Source organism: Gossypium arboreum, chromosome 5 (genome assembly GCF_025698485.1).
Source record: "Gossypium arboreum isolate Shixiya-1 chromosome 5, ASM2569848v2, whole genome shotgun sequence".
In the NCBI taxonomy this organism is placed as follows: domain Eukaryota; kingdom Viridiplantae; phylum Streptophyta; class Magnoliopsida; order Malvales; family Malvaceae; genus Gossypium; species Gossypium arboreum.
The window spans coordinates 24,092,550-24,111,633 of record NC_069074.1 but is presented as its reverse complement, the minus strand read 5'-3'; the positions used below and the strand labels follow the sequence as shown (position 1 = coordinate 24,111,633).

The window sequence follows — 19,084 nt, the reverse complement described above, 5'->3', positions numbered from 1 at the left end:
CTAATGTACTAATAATGTTTTTCTATGAAGTAGCAAAAATAATCAATGTATGATTGACATGTGACAAATTACATGATTTTTCCTTTTCTTTTCTTTTTGTATTTTAAATGTTTAATTACTTTTAGTTTTATTTATTTTATTTTTAATTTAACATAATGAATTTCTTTATTCTTCAATATCAAATTTATTAACCGTAGCTCAAAGTAAAATTTTTTAACTCGAATTTCTTCAAATACCAACAATTTTTTTTGTGGAATTAAGGGCTTTGTGAAGACCATGTCATGTTTTAAGCATACAATCCCTCTTAAATCATTCCTACCATTAATAGTTGAAGTAATCTTAGCCCTAATGAAAAGCAAATTTTGAGCATATTGTTTGGTGAAATAAAGGAATTCCAAAAAAATTGTAATCATTCTTACCATTAAATTCATAGTATTCGTCACATATCGGTCATACATTAACTATTGCTATCCCCTCATAAAAACTAACATCGTTAGTGTTTTTGGGGTAACTTGTATAACATTTGACAAGTTTAGGCATGTAATTGGACCAAAGAAAAAGCTTAGGTATCAAATTAAAAAAAAAAGAAAAAAAAAGAAAAAAGAAGCCAAGTTAGGGTAAAAAATTGGGAAAACAAACTTAGTACCAAATTAGGAAAGAGTGTCAAATTTAGGTACCAAATTATGAAAAAATCACATACCTTATGTGATATTACGCCACAAATAAATATAGAAATGGCATCTTTTTAAAAATTTAAAAAGAGTAGACTTATCAATTCTCATCTAAATATGAAAATCCAAGAGCTCGCATCCAATCCAATCGATTTGACCATAAAAGACAATAACTCGAGCTTAGAATAAACTTAAAATCATACGAAAACTGAATCGACTTGATCAATATCATCTGACTCTCCAAATTGTGAGGTGTAATTGAAACTAAAACTTGACAAGGCTGTTTTTTTTTATCTTATGATGATAGAGATTTCATCTGGATGAATCTTTCAGCCTCCTCAAAGCGACCAGACATATTAAGAAGCTCGATCATAATACAATAATGCTCTTCGGATACCTTGACTTTATATTTACGAGTCATTACACTGAATATTTGGCAAGCCTCATCAACTAATCCAGCCTTTCTGCAAATCGATAATACCACTTTGAAAGTGAAATGGTTTGGAGTGAAACCATCAGATATCATTTGATGAAAAAGACTGATTGCCCCTTCACAAAGATCATTATATCCATGAGCCTCTATAATGGCAGTCCATGTCATAGAACCCTTAACGCGGACTGCATCAAATACTAACTTTGCATTGCTCATTAATCCACAAGCACCGTACATCTTAACCATCTCTGCTGAAACGGAAGGAATCGACTCGAAATCTTTCTTCAAGACTTGTCCATGAATCTCCTTCCCAAGCTTTATAGCTTTAAGCTCACCGCAAATGTTCAACATCCTTGCCATTACCACTGAGTCCGGCCTGTGTTTCGACAACTGCATTGACCTAAACACACCGATTGCTTCAGGTAAACATCCACTCTCTGCAAATGACTCAATCATGGCCGTCCATGAAATTACATTCCTTGCCTCTAAACCATTAAACAACTTCAAAGAATAATCTAAAACACCACACTTTGAGTACATAATCATCAGGGAAGTAACAATAGATACATTGGGAAAGAAACAATTCTTTACAGCATACGCATGAATCTCCATCCCATGATTGAGAGCCCTCAATTGGGCACAAACAGGAAGAACTGTGGCAACCGTGACAACATCGGGCTTAAACCCTTCCTGCTGCATCCATACAACCGATCTCAAAGCCTGCTCAAGCCTCCCATTCGATATGTATCCCGACATCAAAGCGGTCCAAGAAATCGCATTCCTTTCTCCAGAGCAATAGAAAACTTGCCTGCCCGATTCCATATCACCACACTTGCAGTACATATGAATTAAACCTGACTGAATAGACAACTGCTTCGAATAACTCTTCGTCTTAACCACATAAGCATGGACCTCCTGGCCTATTTTCCGAGCCCAAACTTCCCCAATCACTGGAAGTATCGTAGTGAGTATAACAGAATTGGGATATATGCCTTCACCTATCATCCATCTAGCATAATTCAAAGCTTCCCTTTGCATCCTATTATGTGCAAAACCAGCAATCACCGTCCCCCACAGAACAATATCTCTCTCAGGGATTTCCTCAAACACGCGGTGAGCGAGCTTAATCTTTCCGCATTTAAAATATAAGTCGATCAAACCAGTCCTAAGCATAGAACTATTAATGAAACCGTATTTAATTAAAAGGGCATGAGCCTTTAAACCTTGTCTAAATGCTGATGCACCGGCGAAGCTCTTAAGAACAGTAGAGAAAGTGTACTCGTTCAAATTTACCGCCAATGACCTCATTTCAGAAAACGTAGAAAGCACATCCAAATACCGTTTTCTACCCGATACAACACTACCTCTAAGCAAAGCATTCCAGGAATAAGCGTTGTTGCTAGTACATTCATCGAACACCCTTTGGGCATCTTCAATGGAACCACACGAAGTGTACATATGGGCAAGTTTGGCACGTAGGAACTCGTTGTTTTCGAGACCATTGGTCCGAATATGAGCGTGGATTTGTCTTCCATGGGTTAAGGATTTTAAACGAACGCAAGAAGCAAGGAGGGAAGAGAAGGTGGTGGGATTTACAGGGATGCCTTGTTGATCAACGTAGTCCAAAATAGCGAGGGCTTCTTTGAGCTTGTTTTGTCTAGCGAATGCTTGAATATCTTTGTAAATGGCCTGTGGATTCTTGGAGTGGAGAGGTAAAGAGGGGGAAGATGGAGCTTTCTGAAAGAAGGGCAATGAAGGCGGGTTCCTTCTTCTTTTGCGGGGAAATTTTGTTCGTTTTTTGGGAGGTTTGGGTGGGGATCTTGCGGAGCCTTGGATTCTGCAGAATTGTTTTGTTTTATAAAACAGAGGATTTGGAGAAGAAGGCTGAAGACTGAATGGAAGGGAGTGTGATTGGAATTGGATGATTTCCATGGCTTCTCTCAGAGTGCCGGAGTGGAGGAGATTAAGAGCCCCAAGTTTTCTACTTCATTTCAAATAATACATTTATTATCCTTTTAATTATATTTTCATAATAAAAACAATTTTTATTTTAGATATTAATTTATTCTTTCTTAATATTTTCTTTTCTTCAATTTTGATGAATCAAGCATAAACTGGACTTCTTAATTCAAAAAGAAAATGTATGATTCTAATTTTTATGTAAATGTTTACAAATTTTATATTTTATTATTTATTTATTTCTAATAAATTAGAGTATTCTTTAATCCAATAAATCTTTATTTTTAAAATTTGCTAAAAATTAAAATACAAAAGAAAATGGTACCTACAAATTACACAAGTATAATTATTTGTGAAAAGTAATTAGCTAAATTACTTACACTAGCAGAACCATATACATGTGCCTCAAAAACTCAAATGTTGAACTAAATGGCAACCCATTCCCATTTTAAAAAATATTTTAAAAATTATACTAATATTTATATACTTCCATGTTTCAATTTTAAAATTAAATGGTTTGCCCATGTTTCCTTAACAAACTAAATATTATTAAAAACACAACACTTATAATGAAACACAGAAACAGTGTAATAAATACTAATTTTTATAATAATAAATACTAAAATTTAAACACAATTAACATGTCACATTTAATACACGTACCTATACGAGTTTATGATTTTAATATAATAAATTTTTGTATTTACATTTACATGACTGACACGAGAAAAAAAAAAAAAAAAAAAAACTAGAATGCAATCCATCAAGAGCAGCTTTCTTGCCAAAATATAAAACATCTGCCGCTAGAGAAGCTCTCAAGTGCAAAATACATAGACAAACATAAAAAACATAACTGAAATTGATGGAACAAATGTATTATATAAGCAAAATGATAAATTTAGTAAAAATGTGCATCAAATATAGGTAAAATCTGCAGCAGATGAGAACTTTTTAATGAGCATGAGATAAATTCATCTTCTCCATCAACATTCAAGGTTTACAGATAGTTGCCAATGATCATAGTGAATGGCGGTTTCACTATCTTAGGTGCGTGAGCCTTACCAATGTTCCAAGGAGTATGGTCTGAAAACCGCAGAACATAGGGAGATAAAAAGATAAAAGAGTGATTGCTGATCTAACAAGAACAAAAGTACAAGATCTTGATGAAATTGCATTTGCGGATTGACTGATCAAGTTCTCAATTCATTGGCTATATAAAATTGTAAAACTTATCTTGCAAACTGACTGACAACAATTTGCAGACATGATGTATGATGAGTTCAGAGCTACCTATTCTAGTTTTCTAGTTAAGTCAACATGTGATAAACCAACACTGAGAAACACAAACTTGTTTGGCTGTAAGCAAGAACAAAGGCAGCAGATATCAACTTGAGTTAGCAATTGTATAAAACAAAAACCACAAAGAACCATCAAGCAGCTGTCAACACATGTAAAGCATAAGATGGGGGGAAAAGAACCTTTGATTCCTCAAATCAGGTGGCAAAAAGAGAGAAACTAAGGGATCAAATACTCTGCTGGGAAACCAACTTGATCTTTAAAAAGTAAACACTTAATTTCCTAGGGACACATAAAGAGTCTAAGACACAAATTCAAAACGAGTCACCATGCAAATTGAACAAAAACTTGCCTCAATGAAGATAAGTAATTCATTACCAACCACATTATGAGACTGTGAATTGCTTACCAAATAGGAAAATGAACATATAAAGATATAGTGGCACTATGTCAATTATCTCAATCTTTAAAGATATAGTGGCATTATGTCAATTATCTCAATCTTTAATAACCATAACCAGAGAATCACATTGTTGCAGCAGCAGCATTAAAACAATGTTTCAAGAAAAGTATGCAGACCATGGCACATAGCTCTGCCATCAACACCAAAGACATACCACCCGAGTGCCAGAGAATCACATTGTTGCAGCAGCAGCATTTAAAACAATGTTTCAAGAAAAGTATGCAGACCATGGCACATAGCTCTGCCTTCTAGATGATTTCTATGCACCAGTCCTGCAACACAGTGCCATGATTGCATATAGGACTGAAAGTCCACATTCACCTTGACATATTCAGGTTAAGGGAATGAACAACCTATCAGTCCTTGTTTAGTTGATATAGTCTTTGTTGGGTTTCAACAGTTCTTCACCTACAAGGGTTGATGAATTACCAAAGCCAAGCTGAACATAGGTTAACCAAATCAAATGAGTTGAAATAACATGCCAATGGATATTTGACACTAACCTGCAATTTTTTCCACTACCGTAGGACTATATCCAAGGGATATTTCTATCTTTGATCTTTGAATCCACATTGGCCATCACGACAATGACTGATTTTCTTCACTTAGGTGACTCATGCAGAACACTTCATAGAAGCTAAAAGCAACGAAGAGTCTAAGACCCCAATTCTGTAAATCTTTCCCTTACTAAATAGGCAAGTTTCAACTCATTGACACTAACTAAGCCCTCAACAACCTTTTGCCGGACCCTAATATATGGTATAAAGCCCCTCTCAGTCATTGCTACAACTTCCTTTCCAGCCAAAACATATTCACAACATTCCAAGCATCCTTCAACAACTAGCTCATAGCTCTCAAAGCCAACAGGGATACCTTTCCTCTCCAAGAATTCAACCAACTCAACAGCTTTCCATATCTCTCTATTTGCCCGCAAGGTTGCCACAACTTTTTTCACTGTTCCCTGCCTTGGTGTCAATCTAGCTTTTTGCACCATTTGCTTCACTAACTCTATTGCATCACCAGTCCTTCTAAATGTGCACATTGCAGTAATTAAACCAGCAAAACTCTCCAGATCAGGAGGGCAGCCAGCTCCGCTCATACCCTTCAAGATTTTAGCTGCCTCCTCCAACTGATCAACAGCACAAAGAGAAGATATAAGGTAATTACATGTCATGGAGTCAGGGAAAAACCCAATGTCTTGCATCTCCAGAAGGCTGTCTGACACCGGCTGTGAATGGCCACGGAAGTTAAGCCACGCTTCAGATAGGAGGAGTTTTATTTGGGGAGCAGGGAGACAGCCAGAACGAAGAGTGCATTGCAGCACGGCAAGTGAAAGAGGGATTGGGTCGGAACTCTGAAGGGTGTAGGAAAGAAGAAGATCATACACAATCCGGGGGCGGGAGCGAGGCCGAATAGATTTAAAAGATTGTAAGATTTCATCAATGATCTGGGTTCTAAGCGTCAAAGATAAGGTAGAAAGAAATGAAAAAGGATTCTGAATCCGCCTCGATTTATCTGAGGCAACAAGAATGTTGGGGAGTTGTTCATAGGTTTTGGCTTCGAGAGCTGCTTTCACAGTTTCTTCCACAGCGTTCAGTGAAGAGATTGAGTGAACAAAGACAAACTGAGAAAGACATGGATACAGATTGAAGAGAGATTTGCAGAGCTTTGTTGGTCTAATGGCCATTTGCAGTCTTACAAAATATTAATTTGCATAAGAATGCGCAACCTGGAACACAATTAATCATTAAAAAAGTTAACAGAACTATTAAATGGCAAGAACAAGAAAATAGAGTAGTTAAATAAATTCAAGCTTCATTTGCAAAACTATGTTGGTCTAGTGGCCATTTCCAGGCTTAGAAAGTAAAAACTATCAATTTACTTAAGAATGAGTAACATGGAAGACAATTAATCATGCAAAAACAGTGCAGCACAACTATTAAATGTTGTAAACCCTAATTTGCTACGATTAAGGACTTAAACATTATGATTTGATTCAATATTAATTGTACAACGAAAATTAGAGAGAAAAACAGGAATCAAAGAGAGGAAGATAGCATGGAAAGGAACCTGTTTGATGGAATCGGCGATACCATTGCTAGGAAGAGTGCGGAGCCCATATTAGGGGCAGGCGAGGCTTGGTCCCAAATAGGAACATTATTATTAAGCTTTTTAAATCTTTGGAAATTTTAAGAAAGGCTCCTAAAATTTTTAAAAAATTTATTAAGCTCCTAAGAATTTTAGAAAATTTTAATTAAACCCCAAAAATGTTTGAAAATTGTCATTAAGCAGCACAAAAGTTCTGCAAATTTTAATCAAATTCTCAAAAATTTTAAAAATTTTTAATTAAATCCTCAAAACTTAAGGTAAAGACTTACCATTGTCGAGCAAAATACAAACGCCGTCGCGAACAAAGTTTGTTTTTATTTGTATTGCTAATTTAAATATATATATAGTTATTGTTGTAAATAATATAAATTGTTATGGATATCCATAGAGATAAATCATTCTTTTCATCTAAGATAAATAAATATTTATATTTTCTATTTAATATTTGTCACTATGTTTTCATTTATCTATTTATTAGACCTGATCATGGGTCGAGTCGGGTTTGGATAAAATTTTAGGTACACTTTTTAAGCTTGAGCCTGATATGGACCAAAAAACAAACCTAAAATTCTGTCCAAGCCCAACCTGAATTTTATATACTAAACCTGAGTCGCCCTATTAAATTTTTTTGATTATTTTATTATATAACACAATTTAAAAAAAAATAATTGCAATGGAAGAATTCCAAACACTTTGAGGAAAAAGAAGTTGGTGTTTTCGTATCTACTTCGATGCTCATGAGTTAATTATTAATAAAAGAAATATTTTTCAGATTGCTAACCGAAAATATCAAGTTTTTGCTCAGGTTTATACGCCATTAAAGTGTAGGATCTCAACACAGTTTTCGTCCTCAACAACAAAAAGAGTAAACAAAAGAATATCCCTTGTAAAGTAATAAAAGAAAAAAGAAAAGCTTTAGCCGCATAATTGCCAAATAAATAAGAAAAAGGAACAATGTAAAAATTGCTAATTAAGTTCCTCGGTTTTCTCCGCAACCAAACAGAGGTTAAAGTAACAATAGTTACATGAAAAATAAGAAATAAATTTATCATTAAACGTGCACAACAGATTAGAAAAAAACTGAAAATAAAATGAAGGTAAGGCCAATATTAGTTCTCTCGAGCTTATCATTGAAATGCCTCCATTTACCAAAAGAAAATCAAAATTAATGAAAAAGAAGGATTTTGAAATTCACCTGCTCTGAAACCGTGAGTTGAAAGTGAGACGTCTTAAAACTTGAAACGTTTCAGAAAGAAATGGCAAGCTTGCTCGCTCGATCCGTATGAAAATTATAAAGTCGCCAGCGGGTATGTGGTGGATTGGTGGTGACTGGTGAATGTTGAAAAATAAAATGTGGAATAATGCTTCATCTTTATTGACCATGTACATACATATATATATATACAAGTGTTTACAGCTAACTATCTTGATAACTAATCCCTAACTACCAGCTAACAATTACAACAAACTCTAACACTCCCCCTCAAGTTGGAGGTTGAAAAACATCCTTAACCCCCAACTTGTACATTAAATTGTTGTGCTGTTGAGACCCTAAGGCCTTAGTCATGATATTTGCAAGTTGATTTGTAGTTGATACATGCTCTGTCCGAATAAGCCCATCCTGTATTTTTTCTCGTACAAAGTGGCAATCTATTTCGATATGTTTTTGTACGCTCATGACAAACAGGATTTGCTGCAATATGTATTGCTGCTTTACTATCTCAACACAATTCAACTGGCTTCAAATTCTGCACTCCTATCTCTTGTAACAGTCCTGTTAACCACACTATCTCTGCTATCACAGCAGCCATGCTCCTATACTCGGGTTCAGCTGAAGACCTAGCCATCGTGCTTTGTTTCTTGGACTTCCACGAAATCAAGGAACTCCCCAGCATGATGCAATAACCAGTGACAGATCTTTTCGTCATTGTGTAAGCTGCCCAATCAGGGTCACAAAACGCAGCTAATTTTCCTTCATTATCAGCCTTGAACAACAAACCCTGGCCTGGATCTTTCTTGATATACCTGACAACCCTCATTGCTGCCTCCATGTGAGACCGTTTTGGCTGCTGCATAAATTGACTAAGATAGTGTACAGCAAACACTATGTCAGGTCTAGTATGAGTCAAGTAGATTAATCGTCCAATCAGCCTCTAATAGCTTGTTTTTGTTTTCTAGCAGTGCATCCTCATTTTGTATGCCTTTATTATAATCCACCGTTGTCAACTTCAAATTTTGCTCCAATGGCGTTGAAGCTGTTTTAGCATTTTTTAAGCTAGTGTCTTCAATTAATTCATGGGCATACTTCTTCTGACTCAACACAATTCCTTCCTTAGACCTCAACACCTCAATTCCAAGAAAGTACCTCAAGTCTCCCAAATCTTTCATCTTGAAGGTCGTATTTAAAAACCCTTTTAATTCCTTTATCATATTAATATCATTCCCTGCTATCAGTAAATCATCCACATATACAAGTAACACCACAATTTTTCCTTCAACTCTTTTTGTAAACAAAGAGTAATCATACTTACTTTGTGTAAACTCGGCTTCAAGCAAGGCCTCAGTAAGCCTAATATTCCAATGTCTGGAAGCTTGTTTCAGCCCATACAAGGATTTTCGCAGCCTACAAACCATCTTCTCCTCTTAGCTGCTAAATCCCAGTGGCATCTCCATGTAAACCTCTTCATGCAAATGCCCCTGTAAGAAGGCATTATAAAAGTCCATCTGACACAAATGCCACTGAAAATGCGCTGCAAGAGCTAGAGCAGTCCGCACTGTCACCATCTTCACAACCGGAGAGAAAGTGTCCACAAAGTCAATCCCCTCCTGCTGGTTGTATCCTTTCGCTACCAAACGAGCCTTATATCTCTCCACCTCACCAGTGGCACGATATTTGACTTTGTATACCTATTTACATCCAATAGGGACCTTGCCTGGAGGCAAAGGAACCACATCTTAAGTGTTAGTTGAATCTAATGCAAGAATTTCCTCTCTTATAGCACCAATCCATTCAGGATTTTTACAGGCTTCAGAAAAGGATGAAAGTTCAGGAATAGTTGTTGCAGAAAAAAATGATTGGATATGAAGAGGAAAATGAGAAAGAGAAAGAACCTGCCCTGAAGGTGAAGTTAATTGGTAGGAGCAAACAAAGTCTTTAAGCCATCCAGGTAGTTTTGAAGAACGATAAGACAGATGCGGTACCCCCAAGGAAAGAACAGAATAATTCACAGGATTACGGATGACAGTAGGACTATTACCAGAGGAACCAAGATTTTCAGTTGACATATTAATAAGATTGTTATGAGTACCTAATGAGTCAGGACTGTCGTGGGAAACCAAGGTGTCATGTGAAACAGAATCAGAAGATAACGAAATGTTGAAAGAAAGAAAGTCAGAATCAGGAAATGAAGGCTGAGGAGGAAACAAACCAGAAATAGCCTGAGGTGAATCGTGAAAAGGAAAAACAGTTTCCCTAAAAGAAACATCACGATTAACAAAGAAAGACTTAGTGTTCAGGTTGTATAAAATATAACCCTTCTGAGTAGGAGAATATCCCATAAAAACAGCAGGAATGGCTCAAGCAGCAAATTTGTCTGTATTATTAGGGATAGTAGTAAAACAGAGACACCCAAATACTCTCATATGGGAAAAAGAAGGTTGTTTATTATAAAATACACTCTCCCCAGAACCTAACAGGAACATTGGATTGAAAATGAAGGGCCCTAGCCACCTCAAGCAAATGTTTATGTTTACGCTCAGCGATGCCATTTTGCTGGGGTGTGTGAACACACGAACTCTGATGCAAAATACCAAGGGAAGCAAACAAAGAACCACACTCAGAATTGAAAAACTTTCGACCATTATCACTTCTGACAATACTAACAATAGCTGAAAATTGGGTTTTTACAAAGGCAAAGAAGTTTTTGAGTTGCATAATAGCATCATATTTAAGTTTTAACAGATAAACCCAGGACATCCTAGAACAATCATCCACAATGGTAAAAAAGAACTTATAACTAATCCCTCTGATACCATGTTGAAAATAAAATGTGGAATAATGCTTCATCTTTATTGACCATGTACATACATATAAATACAAGTATTTACAGCTAACTGCCTTGATAACTAATCCCTAACTACCAGCTAACAACTACAACAAACTCTAACAGTGAACGATGATGGTGGTGGCCGGTGGGTGTTGAAGTGGAGAAGGAAAAGTTATTTTGTTAGGAATTTAGAAATTAGCTGTTAGGGATTAGAAATTGGGGGAGTCGGCAAAAGAGGGAAAGAAAAGAAAGGGTAAGCAGGCCATAAATTGTGTTTTAACATGCCATAAATTGTTTAGAAACCACCAGTTTTAACATGCCATATAAATTAATTATTTTTATTATTATTTTGAATATTATTTAAAAGTTATTTCTTTTAGTTTTATAATATTTTATATTTAACACTTTAAGTTAACTTTGACCGTATATTTATTTTATTCAAATTAAATTTATTAGTAAAAATATGAAATTTAACATTTTAATATTTATATCTTTCAAACAATGTATCTATACTAATCTTATCCGTGTGATAAACGATATTTAGTGTATAAATTATTTAGAATTATATATCAAAATTCTTTAAATTAACAATATATTTATACTAAAATGAGTTTTAAAGATTTGGAGTTTAAAAGATAAAGAATTGTAGACCGGAAGATGTTAGAAATGGGAAGAAAGAATATGTTCTAACGTGTGAGAGTAGAAAAAAAATAGTTTTTTTTTATTAATTACAATATAAAAGTTTTTTTTTTAAGGGAAATTTAAGTTCCTCTATTCTGTACATTTAGTTTTTCCCCTAGTTTTATGGTGCCACGTGTCTCTTTTAAATTGGTTCGCGTGTCAAATTCTGACAAAAATTAATATTATCAACTCCAGATATCAAAATGTTAGAAGATAAAAAAGTTGAAGTATTAAAATAGACAAATTAAAAATGCAAGTACCACATTTACAATTATGTCAAATTATAAGAGATTTTATGTTATTATCTCAGATTAAAAAAATTAAGAGATACAAAAAACGAGAAACAAATTAATGGTGGTACAAAATGTGATGAAAGAAATTGGAGATGGATAATCAATTATGGAAGAGAGTGACAATGATGTTGTAAATAAGGAAGAAGAGAATAAGGGTTTGCAAATGTTGTAATTGTTGGAGTAGTTTTGTTCCTTCCTTACAAGCATCTTTGTTAATTTGAGTATTGGGAAGTTTTTCTGTGTAAAAAGGCAAAGAAAGCTTGCAAACATCTTTGTTAATTGAAGGATTGTTTTCTTCATTCTTGTCCTTTTTACAAAAAGAGGAGAAAGAAAGCTTGTGGTTCTAATGTTTTTTTTTTTTTTTTGGGTTAAAAATAATTTTTTTTTCTTTAATTTAGGGCATCCTACAATGGCACTTAGGCATATGTATTAACAAGTAAAAAATTAACACGAATTAAGGGAGAATTAAAGTTTAGAAATCACATTAAATATTTAGAAATTAAGAGAGAATTAAAGCTTAAAATTAACACAGTAAAATTTAGAAACCACAATGAACATATGTTTTTATAGGGTTTAAGAAAGAAACCATATAGATTTAAAAAATGTACTTGCAAAATAAGCTCAAAAGAATTGAGAAGAGCTAAAGTTTAAAAAAAGTGTGTACCAAATAAAATAAAAAATTTGAGAAAAGTTTAAGTTTGAGCTAAAGTTTAAAAATGGTGCCTTTTGATAAGAGCTAAAGTTTTAAAATAGCTAATGTTTAAAAAAATTAGTCGATATTTTTTTTATAATGTGTAACCGACTAGGTTTAAAAAAAAAAAAAAAGTGTGTCTAAACAATCAAAGCGATTTAACATAATAAATCAAAATTTTCTTGTTAAGGGTTTAAGGAAAAAAAAACACTAATTTGCATGGGCCTTAGGCTTAAATAACTAATGATTGATGTGGCTAAGTGCCTAAATTTAAGCTAAATTTGAGATAAGAAAATTTGTATCTGAATGAGATTTTGATATACTTAAATGACTAAATTCAACTTAAACGATTGATGTGCTTAAGTGCCTAAAATCAGGCTAAACAAGAGATAAGGAAACTTAGGAGTGAATGAGATTTTGATGTGCTTGAGTGATGAGAGATGAGAAAACTTAGGTGAATAAAATTGTAAGAGAGTGCGCGAGAATACTTGTATGCTTTATTACAATGTTCTTTTATGTATAAGAATGAGGTGGGGCGGCTCTTTTTATAGTTTCCACCATTACATTCAATGGCCCATATTCACTCGGATTGCTGAAATTAATTTTAACTTAAAATATCCTAATTAGGTGAGTTTAGCTATAGTAAGGCAACAAGGAGCCTCCTATGCGCTTCTAAAGCCCTCCTTGGGTGCAAAATGAGCTACCTCTCCTACCTTTTAGGTTTTGTATGGGTGTCCCATGCTGGCATAATAACTATTCTAACCCTATTGCTTGAGCCTAGCTTAACTAGTGGTTAAAATGGACCTTACAATGTAAGAACCTTAGTTTATGATGGAATGTTAGGTTGACTAAGTGCCTAAATGTGGATGTTATTATTGAAATCTTAAAAGAAAATTAAGATCTTGAATATAAATTTATCGAGAAATATAGACAGAGAAATGATTGGCTAAAATAGACAAACGTTATTCAAGTAAAATTAAATTCACTTTCAAATAGTAAAGTTTTTGGACCAGTAGTCAAAATATTTAAAAGTATAAAGTCAGTAAGATACAAATTACAATCTTGTGAAAACAAGCTAAGAAAAATAAATTTTTAAGATATTAACCACGCCTTGTAATATAAAGATTTTTGTAAAGTTATGGCATCAATTATTAAATGATATAATGTTTTTTGTCATGAATGTAATAATCTTTAGATATCTTATTAGTCTGACAGTTCATGAAAATTTTGACATGTGTCTAATGGTTATTATAGTTTGTTATATAAATCACTTGTAGAAGAAATTTATATTAAAATTCCTAAAAGATTTAGAATGCTAGAATGATATAAAATTTTCCAATAAATTATTCAATACGTTCATAAATATTTAATTTAATCGAAATAATTTGTACATACATAGTAAATTAGCCTAAGTGAATAATAATTGAGGAAGATTATAAAATGATTCAAGATTCCTATATATATTTGTATAAAATGATCTTGATTAAAGTTTATTATAATTATTATTAGAACATTTCTAAAAAATTACAAAGTAGAAAATTATTTAAAGAAATGATTTGAGATATAAAAAAACCTTAGAAAAATAAAATTTTATCCCGACTTACAGATAAAGCACTTAACATATGAAATTCTCGTATATAAATTAAGATATCTTGAAAAGACCTTAAAGATTCAATATGAATAAAATATCTCAATTAAGTACCTCAATGATTATAAAATCACTGGATATGAATAATTATAATATATCATCTTTAAAAAATGATAAAAAAATATTTTAACTCAAAACACCATATCTTAGTTGGTCTATAAGTACCATATTACAATGCTTTTATCTCAAAAACATTTTTATCCCACAAGTGCTTTTGTACTATTTTTCCTTAATTAAAATTTTATTTTGTTGGGTCTCTCTAGTAAAGTTTTAACGAGTACATGTGTACTATTTTTCTTTCGCTAATTTTTTTGGAATGTTTTTATTTTAATAAATTTTAACGAGACACATTATTTAATAATGGACATTGAATGGAGAATATTATAGAAGTTTTTATTATAAGGAAAATATCCATTAATATAATAAATTTATATACTTTAACATTATAATGTCCATTAAAAGTAAAATTTTATATTATTTATACTTAATATGTTTACAAATAGACTTTCAAAAATATCTTACAATATCTCATTGATGAATAAATAATATATGCTTTTCTTTGTTTGTTTTATTAATAAGTCACTTTATTTTTTAAATTTTTATAACAATTTATTATTTATTATTTTCATTTTAAAAGATGGTTCAGAGGAGTTCGTTCACAAATTCATGTGGGCAATTTAGGATTTCTATTTGATGTTCAATTTTTTTATGTTTTTTATTTTTAAGTAATGTATTCAAAGGAGTTTAATATCTACATTCATACTGATCATAGATATTAAAATTTATAAATATAATTATTTTAACTAAAATATTTTATTTTAATTATTAATTAAAAAATAATTTGATTGTGAATTTTAGCTTGAATTTTAAAAAATAATCACATTTTATTAAGAAAATAACCTTACTCAAATAAATTATAACAATTTAACTTTTATCCCTCGAATTTTAGAAGTTAAGCTCAATTAGTTAAAGATAAGAACCTAAACTAAGTCAATTAATTACTTGAACTTATTTATTTTGCATTAAAATAATACTCATACAAATTAAGACTACTTTAATAAATTATTAAAAAAGCTTGATGTATATATAAAGTAATAAAAATTAATAGGAATGTTAAAAAAATCGTGGATCATAATAAATAATTAAAAAGAAAAAGGTGAGAAAATAAAAGTTGTGGTGGACATAAAGACATACACAAACCATAGTTTGGTGTATTCCTTGGAAAGTTTATCCACTCAAATTCTGTGGCCATGCAATGCAATCCGTTGCCTTCCCCCTCTGCACTCTCTCCCTCTTCTCTTATTCACTCCTCTTCCAATGGCCACCGCTTTCCACCACCACTACAATTTCACGCCCACTCCCATCCTCCGCCGTCGCCGGTCTCCCCCATCGCCATCCCCCATTACCCTCCACCTCAACGCCCCTCTTTCTACTACCTTCAACTTCCCCACTAAACAATGCAGCAGCAGCAGCAGCAGCAGTAGGATCACTTGCAAAGCGACGGAAATGTCTTCTGTGAGCGAAGAATCAGCGGCTTCGGGCGGCGGCGCTGGTGATAATTGGGTGCCGGTGGTGCCGCTTGCGGCGCTTCCGAAAGGAGAACGGCGTGTGATCATACAAGACGGGGAGACCATACTGTTGCTTTGGTATAAGGATGAGGTTTTCGCAATCGAGAATCGTTCGCCCGCTGAAGGCGCTTACACCGAGGGCTTGCTCAACGCCAAGCTTACCCAGGTCTTTTTTTTTTCTCGCCTCATTACTTGTGTAACCTTCAAAATTCAAATGCTTCCAAATTTTGCAAAATTCAAGTTTTGGGTTAAGTCATATAGAATTCAAGTACTAAAAAAAACATTGGGTTGAAATTAAAGGGATTGGAACACCATACTGCAACTGGTTTTAAGGAGATAGGAAAAAGTATCACAGAATTTAAGCTTATAGGAAAGATTTTTCTCTTTCCTTTTAGTACAATGGGATAGTATAATCTTATAGTTTTTATATGCAAACACTGGAATTATTAACTAAACTCTGAATTCGGTTGGATGGATCTGCAAATGTGTGCAAACCGAAAGAAAAAAGCTCCAGATGAATTCATGCGGGAAAGAGATATTACTCCATTCTCCATGCAGGTTGTCATTAATTGCCTATGAGTTCATACAGTAAAGGGATAGTAAGCACCTTCAAAACAGCCACTCCCTAGTCAGGTTTCAAGATGATGGACCGAAATCTGCAGTCCAAACTTAATTCGATACCGAAATAAATAACCCAAAGCTTTTATGTATACAGTTAGTGAAAAATGATCTTTGAGAGAATTCTGTGTCATTAGTTTCATGCTCTGGTCTGGGATGCAATGTGCATTTGTCTTCTCTCCTGTCCAAATCCTTATGGTTGAAAGAAGTTTACAACAAACTCAGACAAATCTTTCATATTGAAAGAATATTTGCATTATTGGCATGGTGGGAAAAGCCAATCCAAAGTCCATTTGCTTTGGTAATCACTGATTCATAGGTAAAGTTGTCTATAGGAAGTGAAGTTACTTCTCTTTTGCTTGCTAAGGCTGTGAAGTGGGGGGAAGAATGCACCGCTTTTGTATGTAGTTCGCCATATTTTCATGTTGTTGACATTCGTTATGACCAATCAAGTTAAGAGACATCAGCAAGTGGAAAATTGAGACAACTTGAGAAGTTATATGATGATAAAGAAGCTAAGCCTTTTTGTTTATACTGTTTCTAAGAACAAATAGAAAAATATAACCTTTTTCTATTGTCTCTCATCCTCCTGCATGTCTTCTCTAGATCTCATTTTTCCATCTTCCCTACATAACGAAGCAATTTGATGGTGATAATCATCTTCACTTTGTAGAGGTGGTAATTGGTTCGAGTCTTCAAACTACTGAGGATTTCATGACTATGCGAGGCACTGGCCCTGGTTTGGTCTTACCAATGCCATTTGTCATTTGATAAATACCTGCACTGGTATCAACTCATAGACTTTTTTTTTTTTATGGACTTGCGAGTTCTCAAGCCCTGAAATCCTTAACCTATATTCTTGTACTTCCAAGGTCTGTCTTGGCATGCAAGTAATTATCCAATAATCAAACTCCTTTGGCTATTGATCTGTGTGAACTAGCCTGGTGTTTCTTTAGTTGTTTTCATTTCATGAGCAGAGTTTAGCTGCTGTAAATACCCATCCGGTACTTTTTACCTGCTAAGGACTCTAAGTAAAATGTCTGATTGTACTTTTTCTTTTTTTGGTTTTACAGGATGGTTGTATAGTTTGTCCAACAACTGATAGCACGTTTGATCTTCGGACTGGAGTCATCAAGGAATGGTATCCAAAAAACCCAGTGTTGCGAGCCCTTACACCTGCTTTGAGGGCACTATATGTTTACCCTGTTAAAACAGATGGCGAAAATATTTATATCAGCATGCAAGGTGGTGTAAAATCCGATGCAGCTGCGGAGATTGTCTTTAGTGGAAAAGCTCAACCGGGGATAACCGCTAGTGATGTCAATGTGGACGAGGTAACAACTGCTGTCATTTATGAAGCATAATAATCGAGACTCTTAGAACCAAGAAATTGACTTGTTTGATAATCTTTGCATATATTGTTCTTTAGGTGAGAATGGTAATCGATGAGGACTCGGAGGGGTTTGGTTTCACAGGAAAGAATGAACTTATAAATGGGAAGGCAGCTATCATCGGTTTCCTGCTGTTGCTGGATTTTGAGCTTTTGACAGGTAAAGGTCTTTTAAAGGGAACAGGCTTCTTGGACTTCATATATGCTACTTCCAACGCCTTCAATTAGATTTACGATTTCATTCACATGGGGTAACTTGTCTTTTTTTTTTCTGAAATACTTTTTTACAAGTTAAAACTCTTGAATCCTGTGGATATATGTATATTTATCTAGCATTCATTATTTGATAATCCCTAATCAACGTGTACAATAAATCTATGTCGCTCCTGACTTTTGACGTACTTCTGAGGATCTTCTTCCATATACATGAAAAGCACGTATCTGTACCCGACATTCTATATTACATGAATTTTTTTTAGAAAAACCTGATCAATACTCGATGTTTAATACTCACAGTCGAATAATATAGTACCAAAATACTTAGATTATGATTAACGAAAGTTTTAAAGTGTGTAATTATGTCGCTTTTTTTTAATATTTTATTCGCTGCCAATTTCATTAAAACCAACAATCTTTAGGTAGTGCTTAACTGCATATTGTGTTGGTGCATGAAGATAAAAAATAAATTTATGAGATATTAGCGATGCTTTAAATATTAACAAAAACTTTGGTGTGTAATCGTTTTTTTCTAAGGTTCTATTCGTTCTTAGCAATATTTTGGTGTGTAAAAAAATTATAAGCAAATGAATGTTGAGAAAATAATGAAACCTAATGACTATCTACATTTGATATTAACAAAAATTATTCTGAACAAATTTTATTTCTATGTTTTTCTCAAATCACGAATAAATATTTATTTAGATGAATGTTAAAAGGTGGAAATGATTATGTATTCCATCGGTTTCATTAAATGAAATTGAATGGATTTAGATAAATATCCGTAAGTGTAAAATGTATGATTGGAGATTGGAAGGGCAATGGAGTAGCAGAAGTTGGGCCATTATGGGATCAAAGATTGTACTTTAATGGGATTAAGCACATTGTGAAATTGGAGATGGGACCTTTTTGCCATAACAGATTGTTACAGTGCTTCACCAATTTGGAAGAGGGGTGATTGAGCACTATACAGTATACATTATGTATTTCCATTACATATTT

General features: G+C 33.6%; 4 protein-coding genes across 5 annotated transcripts; 1 reads left to right on the top strand and 3 right to left on the bottom strand.

Moving 5' to 3' along the window:
- Positions 1–681: 681 nt before the first annotated feature.
- On the bottom strand, positions 682–3,105 carry LOC108477416 (pentatricopeptide repeat-containing protein At1g71460, chloroplastic). The gene has a single exon (XM_017779956.2). It carries the CDS (start codon positions 3,034–3,036, stop codon positions 967–969), a length of 2,070 nt encoding a protein of 689 aa, XP_017635445.1. The 5' UTR covers positions 3,037–3,105; the 3' UTR covers positions 682–966.
- A 1,624-nt stretch (positions 3,106–4,729) lies between these two features.
- On the bottom strand, positions 4,730–7,013 carry LOC108476531 (pentatricopeptide repeat-containing protein At1g06270). 2 transcript variants are annotated; one of them, XR_001870110.2, is made up of 3 exons: positions 6,893–7,013; positions 5,326–6,551; positions 4,730–5,230 (listed from the first exon to the last, which is right to left on the bottom strand). XR_001870110.2 is itself a non-coding variant. In XM_017778758.2 (2 exons), exon 2 carries the CDS (start codon positions 6,507–6,509, stop codon positions 5,478–5,480), a length of 1,032 nt encoding a protein of 343 aa, XP_017634247.1. In that variant the 5' UTR covers positions 6,510–6,551; positions 6,893–7,013; the 3' UTR covers positions 4,730–5,477. The 2 variants fall into 2 exon arrangements, 1 of the variants encoding a protein (XP_017634247.1); XM_017778758.2 differs by having other exon boundaries at positions 4,730–6,551.
- Positions 7,014–8,837: 1,824 nt separating this feature from the next.
- LOC108477452 (uncharacterized) lies at positions 8,838–11,270 on the bottom strand. Its single transcript, XM_053028658.1, has one exon. It carries the CDS (start codon positions 10,487–10,489, stop codon positions 9,887–9,889), a length of 603 nt encoding a protein of 200 aa, XP_052884618.1. The 5' UTR covers positions 10,490–11,270; the 3' UTR covers positions 8,838–9,886.
- Positions 11,271–15,500: 4,230 nt separating this feature from the next.
- LOC108477388 (uncharacterized) lies at positions 15,501–18,350 on the top strand. The gene is made up of 3 exons (XM_017779914.2): positions 15,501–16,024; positions 17,550–17,810; positions 17,906–18,350. Exons 1-3 carry the CDS (start codon positions 15,608–15,610, stop codon positions 18,092–18,094), a joined length of 867 nt encoding a protein of 288 aa, XP_017635403.1. The 5' UTR covers positions 15,501–15,607; the 3' UTR covers positions 18,095–18,350.
- Positions 18,351–19,084: the final 734 nt, after the last annotated feature.

What these genes read in the sequence shown, in the direction of transcription:
- LOC108477416 (XM_017779956.2), bottom strand. Translation starts at nt 3,036, where the DNA reads ATGGAAATCATCCAATTCCAATCACACTCCCTTCCATTCAGTCTTCAG.
- LOC108476531 (XM_017778758.2), bottom strand. Translation starts at nt 6,509, where the DNA reads ATGGCCATTAGACCAACAAAGCTCTGCAAATCTCTCTTCAATCTGTAT.
- LOC108477452 (XM_053028658.1), bottom strand. Translation starts at nt 10,489, where the DNA reads ATGGGATATTCTCCTACTCAGAAGGGTTATATTTTATACAACCTGAAC.
- LOC108477388 (XM_017779914.2), top strand. Translation starts at nt 15,608, where the DNA reads ATGGCCACCGCTTTCCACCACCACTACAATTTCACGCCCACTCCCATC. An exon ending in TCAACGCCAAGCTTACCCAG is followed by an intron (nt 16,025 to 17,549) that starts GTCTTTTTTTTT and finishes TTGGTTTTACAG; the next exon opens with GATGGTTGTATAGTTTGTCC. An exon ending in GTGATGTCAATGTGGACGAG is followed by an intron (nt 17,811 to 17,905) that starts GTAACAACTGCT and finishes ATTGTTCTTTAG; the next exon opens with GTGAGAATGGTAATCGATGA.